General features: G+C 31.0%; 1 protein-coding gene across 1 annotated transcript in view; it reads left to right on the top strand.

The window, feature by feature from the left end:
* The first annotated feature begins 4,244 nt into the window (after nt 1-4,244).
* LOC112686030 (division abnormally delayed protein) overlaps nt 4,245-14,586 on the top strand; it is a 49,958-nt gene continuing 39,616 nt past the window's right edge. Inside the window, exon 1 of the mRNA XM_025558131.1 lies at nt 4,245-4,875. Coding sequence (XP_025413916.1) covers nt 4,713-4,875 — 163 coding nt within the window. The 5' untranslated portion in view covers nt 4,245-4,712. The remainder of the gene's footprint in view (nt 4,876-14,586) is intronic.

Below are 14,586 nucleotides of genomic sequence, written 5' to 3'. Positions count from 1 at the left end.
TATCAACATTAAATTCTAGTATTTAATAAATTAGGTATTATATTTCTTATTTATTAAGAAATTCAATTTATTAAATTACATAAATGTATAATTTTAAACTTAAATCGTTTGTACTGTACTCAATTGTTGTACAGTTAACTTGTACAAACTAATAGGTACTTTTGTTTAATAGTTTTTTAATAGTTTTAGTAATTTAGTAAAGTAAATAAATTTATATTAGGTATTTTATAAAAAATTGAAAAGGACTATAATAATTAGACAGCTAATTTTTCATATAAAAGAACATTCAGTTATCAAACACATTTAAAAAAAAAAAAAAAAATTTGATGGAAGTTTTTAAAAAATACTTACAAATTATATTATATTTATAATTTATAATAATATTACTTAAAATAATTTATGATTTGTAAGAACTTAATAATAATTTAATAATAATTAATTGAATGATACCTATCTATGTTATTGATTTAATAAACTTTATAATATAAATTCTTCTATATTCAACTAAAATAATCATCCATCAATCTTGTGTTAATGTCATTATCTTCACATGTTTAACATGTATATAATATTTTTATTAAAATTCGTCTATTTAATCATAGGATCTTATTATTCTCTTTATTTTTTTATTTAAAATAATTAAAAAAACAAAGGATAATTTTAATTGGAAGCTTTAAATAATATATGACAAAGATATGGGCCATATAACTCGTCAAAATTTCAATTCATTCTTATATAGATAACACGGTTAAAAATAATTTACTTATATTTGAGTTGAATTTATATAGGTATATATTATACAAAAGCTAAACATATATTATTGTTTAACTATGTATATAGTATTTTTGCTTGTAAAAAATGTATAACTACATACATACAATGTTTGACTTGAAGATTGACGCAAGGGAACGGAGTACCCCAACTGATTTTCAGAAATTTTAGCGTCCCCCTACTATTAATACGTTATAATTATAACGCTTTGTAATTCTTGGGGACGCTATTTTTTTTAAAATAAAAAGAGTCCCCCTTATTTAATTTTGCCAAGTCAAGCACTGACTACAACCACATGTACACACATAGAAATATTATGATTAAAAATAAAATAACGCTTAGTAACTGTAAATGTAAGATAATTAAGCAAAACAAATGTAAATATAACAACTTCGTTTGAACTTAGTTCGAACGTTATTCAAATAAAAACCATGATACTGAGTCATCGAGTCATTAAAAAAATACACTTGGTTAAGTGGTGAATCATGCAAAAGTATAAAATTGTTGAATGAATCTATAATAAAGTCAATAAGTTATAAACATTCATCGATTAAGGAAATATAAATTAATATAGTGCCATAGCACACTATTTTAAAAATAATCATAAGATCATAAATGTGTACGATTTATAATTATAAATTTGTAAATTATTCAAAAAATTCAATTATGAATAAAAACATGCAAATAGTTGTGAATTCCCTTCGCTATAATCATGGAATAGATATGTGTAAATAAAAAAAATAACATTTTCCTAGGATTAAATAAATACCTAAAAAAATACTAAACACTAAGACACATATGTTGTATTTTAAAATATACTTTATAAGAAATTTGATTTTTATTTAAAATTACCTAACTAATCTTTATTACTGTTAATGATTTATTATTAGGTTTTGGAAGAAAAACACTCTTAATTTAATTAAATCAACAAATTTGAAATTAAACAGTTGAAGAACCAATAAGATGATAACAATTATAAATTATAATATACAGATAAATAAATAAATAAGTTAGTTTATGCATCGTATGGAAATGGTTGATTAATGTAACTTTTACTGATTACACTCGTATAATATTTAGTATTAACAAATTTAAAAAACAATTGCACATATTATTTTTATTTTTCGTGATATTTTTATGATTTTCTTAATTTATAAAGTTTTATTTATTATAAATATTTTATTTAAAATTTTATGGCGCTCGCTCTATATATTTTATGTAAGTATAAAAAACAACGTTTTATGTTGTTGTTTTTTTATAGTGCATGAAGCAGAAGCATCCTAAAATCGTGTGTTATGTTATGTTTATTTCATTTTTATGTAGTGGATTATATGTAAATTTAGTGTAATGCAGATATAGTATATCGAGTTGCGTATAGCCGTATAGGTCACAAATTCACACGTACTTTATTACCAGGGCTCATAATTTATAGCATTTACATTATTTTTTTTTTTGGGAGGTCATAGAAATACCTATGTGTGTCATATATTTGTTTCATATAACTAAGAAACTAAATACAAAATGTTATATTGCATTTTTCAAAGTATAAGTGCTATTTTGCTTTTTTAAGCTTTTTACAGTTCCGTAGCATTTAAAACATTTTTTCTTAATAATAACAAGTAATTATAGCATTATTAATTTTTATATTTGTAATTAATTCATTTTAATTAACTAATTCTTCTTTTTTTTGGTTTAAATTATGTATTTAATTGTATCATATAACGACGCGATCGGCATTTTAATAATAAGAGTTTACATTTTTTTTATACATGATATATTTTTTTTCGCATATTTTTGTATTTTTAGTGCATATTTAAGAGTTTATATGAATATTTTTAAGAGCATATTATAGCACTTATAACTATCTTTTTTAGAGCTATTAGTTATGAGCCCTGGTTATTATCATTGACGAAATAATTTTTTTGTAGTTCAATGTTGGATAGTAAAATACATTATCTAGGTTTAGGTAATTCTAAACGAGTATTGTAGGTAATCAACAATTTCTGATACTTTTGCGGTAAGCTGATGACATGTACCATACACACAAATATAGATATTGCACCCACTTTATTTTAAATATTTACTTTGAACACACGCAATATTTTAGCAGTGTGTATGTATATATATATATGTATTATCGTTGTAAATTTAATGAAAGTTCAAATAATTAATATTGTATTCAAAATGTCTACGTTAAATCATGAAATAAACGATTATATTATTCGTGCAGTCATTAATATTATCCCATGCGTTGTGTGTTATTGTACATCGTATGACGTTTTATAATCTTCATAATATTATAATATTATACACGATATTATTTTCTCAATGCGAGTAAAATTTGAATCAGATTCAGTACGAAAATTCAGAATTAGAAACCTATACTTCTGTAATTTTTTTTTTTTTTTTTAATATTATTTTAAAAGTTAAAGGATTAATACAAGTATTTTTCAATATTCTTTTTTGACGTACTATTTTGATTAAGAAAATTTCGTTAGGTATAGAAAATAGTGGAGTGTACTAAGGTTGAGTATTGTCGTTATTTAACAATTCAACGTTTAAATACTAGATTTCGTTAACGGGGTTAATATATGTTTAATTATAATTGTTTTCTACGAGTTTGTGTTTTTTGTATAGGTGGTTATTTAAAATCCGATGATTTGTATTTACAAGCAAGAAGGAGCATTTCATAAGCCTATAATTTTGGAATTAGTTTTCGCCAGGGCGCAATGAATACGATGGATGTTTATTTCCCTTACTAATGATTTTAATTTCGCTGCACGTAAGTAGACAGAAAATGACGTATTTATTATACAAGGTCTTCCAGAAAGACGGAAAAAATTGAAAAAACTCTCGTAAAAGTAAAAAAATGTATTTATACAATTATTTATTTATAAATACCTCTTTATTCGTACCCGTAAATTCATTTTTTATCTACCATACATGTCACTAAGTGTCCAAAAGTTAAAAATATCATGTTTTAAAATTAATTTCCGTTGAATAGGGTTTAATCGTACATATTTATTCCTGAAATGAAAATGTGCTTCGCTGAACGTTTACAATTTAATGACATGTAATGTAGATACTGTATTCAATAATAAAAGTATATAAATTAATTTTCCACGTCCGTGGGAGTCATAACAAATTTTCCCATTTTCCCGAAAGACTAAATTACTCGGTAATTTCACCGTAATGTAAGATATCCGTCACACATTATTACATTATACACATCTGTGGATATTGTGCACATCGCAGGGCGATAAAAGTCGCACGGATTGCGACTAGTGTGTTCGAAAATCTGCAAGCAATCATCTTGGCCGGCAGATGGAGTGCGCGGTTGTCGACCTGCGAACGCGCGGCGTCGTTCAGCTCAGCTGACCGCCGCCGCCGTCCGTTCCTCCGCCCGCCGCTTTTTCCGTTCGCGACCGCCCACCCGTCGCGTTGCGGCGGCGCCCCCGACGATGTGCATCGCCGCGAAATCCGTCGACCGACAGTCGGCACGTTTACACCTGATCGGACGTACGTGCGTTCCTCTCGGTTGATCGGTATCGACTGACGCAACCGTCGCGCGCGCGAGTGAGTGTGTGTGTGTGTGTGTGTGTTCTCGTCTCTCGTCCGAAATGTTCGAACGTCCGGATTTGTTTACATACCGCCCCGTCACCACGTCCCGGTGAGTTTCTTAAATTTTTTCCCCGCGGCCAAGCGCAAGTTCGCAAGTGCGCGTGTCCGGTGCGTCCAGTGCGCGTTTTCGCCCGCAAACGATCCCAGGTGCCGCGCGTCGTCGTTTTTCGACAGTGGTCAACGTTCGCCGCGGGTGTTGATCAGCGTCGTTCGCACCATCGCGGAACACGTACGTGCTAGGTGTTTGCACGTTTGTAAACGAGCACGCGCACGTGCTCGCACGCAACGCACACCGCACCTGATCCGACCTGACCACCGACATGCGGCGGTTTTTGTTGGCGGTCATCGCGTTATCCGCGCACCGGCTGCGGGACGGATGCACCGCTTATCCGTCATCGTCGTCGTCCGCAGATTGCGACGTCGCCGTACAGCGGTTCCGTTCGGTCGGCCTGTACGATACACCGTCGTCGCGAATCGACCAAGGTAAGCGCACCCAGCGACGTATCGTTACTCGGTTAATGTGATCTATGCGGTCAACGGTTAGTATGTGCTTGGAAAGATAAAAAAAAAAAAAAAGGGGAAAAACGGTCTATGGTCGTATGCGTAGTGGCTATACATCCCCGCGACCGTGTTTCGCAACCGTTGTACCACGCGCGACCACTGCGATGGTACTGTACACCTGTACTCGTGTAGTACTATTATCGCGATATCCATAGTTCGATCGCTTTCCGAACGTTCTCTATATTTCCACTGCGTTTGGTTACGTTAAAACAATTAAAATATTTATAGTTAAGTTTCCGAGTATAGGCTATTGAGAATAGGTCGTGCACGTGATTTATACGACGTACGCATTGTCGAGATTAACTGTAGGTACGTATTATTATTACTATTATTACTGTGTAAAATTTACTGTCGGGTGAACGACTGTGTCATGGTGAGATCCGGAGTGTGTATCAGGAGCAATGAGGACTTATCAAAGGACTTATACGATTCGTATTATACTTACGTATAATTTTTAAAGAGTGATCGGATTCCGATCACCCCCAGTCCCATTTGAACAGTGTCACTTATCAGATGATCGGTCCATTTAACATCACACTATAAAACTATATATATATATAACTAATTAATTTCATCTACATTGGTTACGTTTGGTGTTTATACGTACCATATATTGAACGGTTTCGTTTTGACGATCTGAGATCAACGTAATAAGTTGCAAGAAAATATTCTTAACTAATTAAGTTAATTTGTTAATTACTATTCTTAACATTTTTTAACTACTTATTAATCAAAGAAACATAAAAAAATATTTTACCCTGTTTAAAAAAATCAACTTCTAGAACACGCAGGAATGGTAATTGTTTGGGCTTATGTATGAAATTCGATTTTTATTGATTCAGTGCAATTAGGATAATTATTTGAAGTTTATTTTATTGCGTACGTATTCGATTTCATGAATGTTGTACCTGCACTCTCATAATCAGCTGAAAATATTCAGATTTCAATGGAAATAATACAATTTAATTTAAGCTGAATATTATTTTGTTTTTTCGATGTTATTAATTTATATTTTTTGTAAGTGTAATAATTGATAAGAAATAATTAATTTAAGTTTTTAATTCAATTTTAAATTTCCAAAAATAGTTTTTATGGTCAAAGAACTGCTAAAAAAATAATACTCCTAATTTGTTGCTCAATATAAAATAACTGTTTGGTATTATGATGTATAATTTAAATTCAATAATATAATTGAATGGTCGACGAGAATAACGTGCTATGTAACAATTCGTATATGTTACAGTAACAAATAAAAATAAAAAATGTACCTATTATTATTTCTTATAAATATTATTTGGAATGCATGTTCTTAACGGTTTAACAAAATTATATCATATTTATATTTATGAAATTTTCAAGTAATTTTTAAAAAATATTTTCATATTATTCCGCAAAAAAAAAAAATTAATCTAAAAAATTATTTGTAAAGCACGTACTCCCGTCGAATCTTTGATTTACTATATAAATTATGGCTTAAACACTTATACATTTTATCACATGTATGTACATCAAAAAATGATCCACACATGAAAATTATATGAGAACCATTGATAAATTGATTAATTTTGGTAAAAATACCTAGCTGATATAAATAGGTGAATGGTAAATTGCTTTTTAATCAATTATAAAAAAAAAATTTATTATTCTTATTCGTTTTTATTTCACTCAATGAGTAAACTTTATGTTTTTAGTTCAAGTTTAGTTGGTAAAACAAATTACATTTCAATAAGTATTAAGTTGAAGAATGTATAATTTAAACACAACTACGATTTTTGTCTTTTAACTTTTCAAACTTTACTTATAAAAACTAATGTAAAAAATTAACTATAATATATAATTAATATACTTAATTATATAATTATTAATAATTAATTATCTCAATCGAATGTAAGTGGTATAATTGTTTAATCATTTTAATCATTGTACGGTATTTACTGTTATATTTACTGTTTGAGCTGTTAAAAAAAATTTCTTTCGTGTTTATGTATTACACATGTACATCATGTTAACCTTGGGGGTGTGTTCTTCTCTTTTAAAAAAGGTACTGAACTCCTAATTGAACATGTCGGGTATTTTTTTTTTTTGTAAACTATACCGCAATGACTTCATTATACTACGGTAACAGGGACTCAGAAATCGTGATCGCGCGCTCTCCGTATAAAATGATATTATTGCTGTTTGGGTCAGCCGCCTCCCATTAATTCAACTAAAACACGGTAACCACAAGCGCCGGCGCGATTAACGTATACGTGGTACTGATTCCAATACTTCAGGCGCATCATATAATTTTGTCTCCGTTTTATTTTTAGATTAATATCAAAAAAAATACAGGACCTCACTGAGAGAAATTCGTGTGTGTGCCCAGGGTTAAATTATTTACAAATATTTTTTATAATATAAATTTAAAACCTACGATTACAATAGATGATAAAAAGTTATTTAATCATAATAATAATAATTCCGAATATAGGTAATAAGTAGTATTAAAGGTGGTATATTTATTTTTATTAAATTAAAGATTTAATAAATATTATTGTTTTGTCGAATGGTTTTTAGACTTTGGCTAACTATAATTTAAAAGCTTAATTAAATCAATAATAAATGGATTTATATATTATAATTGAAGTATTATATAATAATTATACATCATCTAATGCAAATTACTAAAATGTTTTTTATAAGCTTGGGTAAACTAATTAAATTATTAGCAGATGGGGTACATATTGTTTATTAATTATGTATACATTGAAATAAATAGTATTACATTTACAGAAAGTTGCTGTTATAGGTAATTTATTTATTTAGATTGTAGTTGAATATTATATTTTATAATGAGTAATAAATCGATTATGTTAATTCAATAAATTAATTATATAAATATATAGGTATACGTAATTTATGCAAAGGTAATCTAATGCGTAATTCCACAAGTCCATTATTTTTACAAACATATATATTGGATTTGTGAAATTACGCATTAGATTACCTATACTTTAGTTTATTCTTAGTGATGTACAACAAATGGAACATATATGATCAGTTATAACTTTTAATGTTATATTAACAAATGAGCAATTAATTGATATCATTCATTTTTTTATGGATTAACATTTTTTTATCAGAATGTACATTTTTAGGACTTTAAAATGGAACACATTTAGTATATTCGTACAGTCCTTACAATTTTATAATAACTGTGTCTTTAGAATTATTCGAAGTATTTTATTTTATAGACATTTTTTTTTCTAATTATGTTTTCAAGTGTATACCTGCTGGTTGGAAAATAAATATAAGACTGTTTGTTGTACATTTTATTGCTTGTTGAAAAAATTAAGTTCATAAATGGTTGATAGTAAATAATACAAATAGATTAATATAATATAAATATAAATGAATACATTAAAAATTAAATTAGAAAATGGGCATCATATTATTAGTATTAATTTTTTCAATGTCTTAAACTCCATAAATCAGTTTTTCGGAGTATGTATAATATGAGTTACAATTTTGAACCAGATTCAAAGTTTGAGATGAAATTGAAAATGTATTTTTTTTCTAATCATGAAAAAGTTAGTTAAAACAAAAAAATGTTGATTATCTGTGGTGCTACGAGAGGCCGTGTATTATTACGAAGTTTGAATTTAATGTCATAGAAAAAAAAAATAAACCGACCAAAGTCTTTCCGAATAATCAAAGCTTTATAAAATAATGAATATTATTTCAGGATATACGAGCTATTAGGTCATAGGTGGGGACATTGGTGCTTGGCCGAGCTCCCGTGGCTGATTGCCAACTGGAGTGGGCACGGACAATATTTTCAAGCATTATCCAAAATTAAAAAAAAAAAAACAGACCGGTCGGTCGCTAAAAGTTATTTTATCAGCTTATCATCAATATGGTCAACAAAAGCTTTTTATACATCTTAATTCAAAATCTGATCGCCACTAATACAATATACAATTGCGAAATTATAACGATTGTACTTTTTTTTCTTTCAGATAAAAATCTATTTTACAATTTTTACGCTTACTTCAACTGTGCATTAGCAAGATAGCCCGTAAATTTAAATAATCGTGTTGTAAAGACGATTTACATACAAAAAGTACTTTAATTATATAGTTTAACAGCCGTGTCATCTCAAACAAATTTGCCGTTTGCTGAAGAATTTAAGTACTTATTTAACATAACTACTGTAAATTATGATTCCGATTATAATTAAAGTATAATATACTTGATTACTAGTCATATTCAAATATTTTGTGATTCAAAAAGGTCGAGTTTTTTTTAACATAATAACTAAATTAATGTATTTTAATATAATTATAAAAAGGATCCGAATAATAAATATTAGAATAATTCAAGCTATTTTTAATTAAATACTATCGAAACGACGAAATTGTTATGTTATGCAGGTATTTGATATTATTTATGTATTAATGTGAGAACGAACCAGTTCCTGATGGAACGTCCGTTCTAGAGTTCCAGACGTACCTAATGTGACGTCACGTCTGTTTGTAAAACAATGTAAAATTATAGTGGGAACGAGCCAAATAACTGTGTAACTGTCCGCACAGTTAATAATAGGAAGGCGGATTTATCGGTCTTAAAAATTCCCTATATGATGCATTTTGATAGGGAAAAAGATGTTTCATTTAAAACTCGTCCGGGAAGTTGGCCAAATAGATTTATCAATGTAATTAATATGGGTGTACATGGGACACGGTATAGCGATATTATTTAAAAGCTTTTTCATATAATTTATGACGTAACACGCTTTATTACTCGTACGACGATTCGATAACAGTGAATATTAATCTAGTCTAAAATTATAAACTTGTCACCACCAATTCGTGTAAAATGTCTACTATATATGTATATTTGTACTTTTGTGCGCGATTTGAAAATAATATTAACTCGTGAGTAATACATTGTGCGTTATCGGTTGAATTAGTCACTTCCGTTCGCGGATGTATGTGCATTAATGAATAGTTTCTCATTACCGTCATGATTACGGAACGGGATGAAAAACAACATCGCGTTACGCATGAATACGTGTAGGCATATTTATGTGAAACCATTAATAACAATGTAGAGGAGAATCGGAGCTTACGACACTTATGTGTTATGATCCTGTACAGGACGTACGAAGTCAAAACAGTATTAATAATTATTGTTATTATGTACCATTAACGTGTGTACTGATTTGTCCGGACGTCCGGTGTTTGTGTGCGTGTGGTGGACTGCGGTGCTGCAGACGACGAGAGGTCTTTCTTCGCGGCCGATTACTGCCGTGGCGGTGGTCGTGGTGGCATCGGCGGCGGCGGTGGTGGTGGTGGTGGTGGTGGTGGTGCACGCGGTACCTGGCGCTCTGGTCAAAGCGACCGGGAGGCTCACCGTAGGAGACCGACCGGTGCTCGCACACACAATCACTACCGACCACGATGAACGTGTGTGTGTACGCTTGTAAAGCGCGTGAAAAGGTGACCGTGTACGTCGTGTACATACTCTATTCACGGGCGGCGGGGTAACAAACACACACACACACACACACACACACATACACACACACATACACGCGCGCTGCTGCATTCCATTCGGTCTGGCACAGACGATTTTTAAACGCCGGTGGCCCGCCGCCGGTGTATGCACATACACCTCCCACGCGGTCTTAGTACCTGTCCCCTCTTCCGCCGGCCAACCCCGTTTACCGCCGCCGCCGCAGCGTGAGTCCCTGATGCGCACCCATAACATATATCGCGCGCGCGCGTGTGTGTGTACGCGCATACCACCGAAACTTGTTCCCACGATCGTCCGTGTCCGTGCGGCCCGAAAGCTTTTTCGGTTTAGAAAAAAAAATCCGTTTCCTGCATCTCGGTCGACTTCGCGACGCATACGCATGCGCTTCTGTTCGTCGTCGTCGATTTCAGTTTCCAGTCACGTGTTCCGCCGCAGCTGATTACACGAATCTCGCACGTGCTCCGGAATGCCGTTCGAGTGTTAGACTACTGCCACCGCGCGATACAGATCGGGTTAAACGTCCCGCGCGTCGTAATTGTACACGCTACGTGCCGGTCGACGAGCGCGACGTTACGGCTTTGGTCGCGTCGCAAGTTGAATGGTACGATTGGACGTTCTCGGTCAACGCTGTATTGTACCGTGTTTGTTCCTACGCACCGGATTATAACTACACCGAATGGTCTAAACGCGGGCCGGGCAGACGTAATCCGACGGTTCGGCGATTAAACGGTCAGAAACGGATTCTAGTCGTGTTAATATATATATATATATATATATATATATATATAACTTGGGTACATCTCATGTCGCCGAGGTCTAAAATAGGTTATATCATTCGAATAACGACGTACGGTCGTTAACGTACGGTACATAAACATTATTTAAGTGTACATAGTACCCACGTGCACACGTACGCATATCTACGGGTTTTTTCCTCGCACATCCGATAACTACTTTACCCTGTATTCAATAAGGCGTTTCATACACTTTTCTAGTTGTCCAAACGTCCGGAACCCAGCAGTGGTATAGATATTCTTTTTGATGTTTATATACTCGTATTACATCGGAAACCGCAACCACTACGTTCGTACAAAGGGTTGTTTATATGTCCGGAATTATCGAGAAGGAATTCGTATGGTGTACATTATCACTGTACTGTTCGATGTTGGTTTTTTGTCTTTATTCACTTGTGTTTATGCTCACGCTGATTCAGCATTTTCTCTCGATCGTTGTACGCGTACCGTCGCCGGAAAAGGATTTTTCATTGTATCCTATTCGTAAGAAACTAATGCACATTTGTTTATTATTTTAATTCTTTTATGTTTTTCATTTTTAATTGATAACTTTAACGATTTGTATATAAAAAAAAAAAAATGAAATAGTCATCATTGGTGATTGTTAATTTTATTCCAATATCGGCATCTGCTAATTTTAAAAACACGCAAAAATACCTACACATTTTCGTATTCATATTTGAAGTATACTCAATGGCTGAAATATAAATGTGTAAGACATGTTGAGCTCAAGAGCACGATATCTATACTATTATGTAGCTCTATCTGTTGAGCGATATATTTTGTACAATAAGTATGGAAAAATACGATATGTCTCAATTACCGAAGAAGAAGATTTAGTTGTGATTTTCATGGTTTAATACTGAAATTGAGTTTCGTTATTGTCAAATAGTTAAACGTCTATATTTTGTATTCACTAATAATATTTCATATTTAGATGAAATTCATTTATCATAGTTTCCATTATTCAATTATATTCATAATATAGTTATAAAAGTTAAACTATACAATGATGGTTAGTATAAACTTTACGTGGATTGTAAATTCGATGAAAGTATTAAGTTTAAACTTTGTTAGCTATAGAAGTACTGAGACTGATTGAAAAGTTATGGCTCAAATACTGTATGAATATTGTATATATATATAGATTTACATATAATGATGTCCTGAAAACGTATTAAGTATAATGTTATTTAATGTGGTATAGTATTAAGTTAGAGGAGTAAACGTTTGCGGTTACACAGATCTACGATGTACAATTTCACTACATAATTTAAAATTAAAATAAATTATATACTTATTATAGTATATAATATATACATAAAATTAATGTAATCTATGTTAATAGATTTAATTTTATTTAGTTTTATAATTGTATTACGTAGGTAGAAAACTATAAAATATACATATAATATAAATATATCATTTTTTTAATACTAAATTTAGACATTTCATGCCATCAATGGTGCATATTTACTGCTATTATAGTCAGTTCCGACAGTAATCCACAACATATTCAATAAATAATAATTAAAGCATATAATATTGTCATTTTTTCCCAAATTAATTGGTGGTTTGGAGATATTTTGATATATTTACTATTATTATACATACATTTTTAAACGGCTGTTGTTTTTGTTTTCATACTGTATAGGTATTATTTTAATTAATATGTCCATTGTTAATTTGATTTTAATATTATTTAAGTATACAAATTATTTATCCAAAATTAGTAATTATTTTGATTATTTTTAGAGTATTGTGAGTTTTGATTGCAGTCTTATTCGTTTTTTAATGAGGTATCTATATAATAAATATCAAAGATATAGGATATCAACTATAAATTTAACATGCTGATGATCACGAGGTCATGGGTATATGATTTGTTGAGAACAAAAGATATTGTCAATTGTTTCGTATATGTCTGTTATAGTGTATTTGAATATTAATTAATAGTAATTATAGATGGCATGTACATATCCATACATATCCACACGTAATATTCATAGATATACACATATTTCATAAACTATGTGAGATTATTGACATTGATATAGGTCCAACTAATTGTAATGAAGTAATATTAAATTCCTACACCTTTAGTTATTATAATTAAATAGAATCTCAAGAGTTTCAAGTTTCAATATCTTTTCGGCTTTTATTGAGTGTTAAAGTGGATATAATACGGTGAGTAAACGGCATGTATTATCTTACGTATAAATTACTGACGTCGTTGAATTTCTTATTTACGACTTCATTCGACCGCCAAAAGAAAACTCAACAAAAATAGAAATATCCTAATAATAGTCTTGGTGATAAATTCATGAAATTATATTACATTAAGGCTGAATAGTTTAGCTTGGATTTATAATACAACTCATAAGTCACACCTATTGACAGACACGAGCAACAATTATTTGAAACTCTATGTTTTTCGAAGATAATACATTAAAATTTTTAATAAAAAAATAAATCAAGATTAATTTACTTAATACTTGAAAATATTATAGTTAGTTCTAGATATTTATTTTATATTTATGTTTTCCCTGATTATAACGCCTATACGACCATTGCAGATAAACAGTACATATAACCTACGGATCCGTATTATTGTTTATTGTTATCAAAATCGTATCGTTTTTTTTTTTTCTAGAGTTGTTTTCCTTATGGTTATCTGACTAAAGAATATTAATCTACTCAGCATTGTTTGGTATTAGTTTTTTTCCACTGCACTTAATACGCTGTTTTAACACCGTATATTACCTTTGATATGAATTGCCGATTATGTAATTATTAAATACGACGAGGCCTCTAAATAGGTTTAAGTTGTTTGGTTTGTCAAAAGTAGTGTTTATTTAAGATATTAATCATCGATCACTCGATGCTTACATTCGATTTCGTTTTTAGGATATGAAATGCTGAACGTTTAACACTCAGACATTTATACGAGCTCTTTATCTACGGCTCGTCGTAGATAGTGCCGAAATTACTTACCATCGTAATTTATATAAATCATCAATACAAGTAGTACAAATAGTGTTTCGAAAAATCTTCCACCACGTACACGTCAAAGACATGTATCGATCGGGTGTACAGTAATTTAAAATTCGTTATACCAGTAGTTATAGGTACGGGCGACGGTCAATGATCTCTCTTTCTCTCTTGCTCTCTCTCTCTCTCTCTCTCTCTCTCTCTCTCTCTCTCTCTCTCTCTCTATTTCTCGATGGTTGTACCAAAAGCGCCTCTGTGTATGTGTACGCCTCTTGTAAACGTGTATAGTGAAAACGGTTGATCGAGGAAAAACTGTACCATGTCAGGCGAC

This window comes from Sipha flava, unplaced genomic scaffold (genome assembly GCF_003268045.1).
Source record: "Sipha flava isolate LNK unplaced genomic scaffold, YSA_version1 2_pilon_pilon, whole genome shotgun sequence".
NCBI classification, from domain to species: Eukaryota; Metazoa; Arthropoda; class Insecta; order Hemiptera; family Aphididae; genus Sipha; species Sipha flava.
This window is presented reverse-complemented; position numbering and strand designations above follow the sequence as displayed.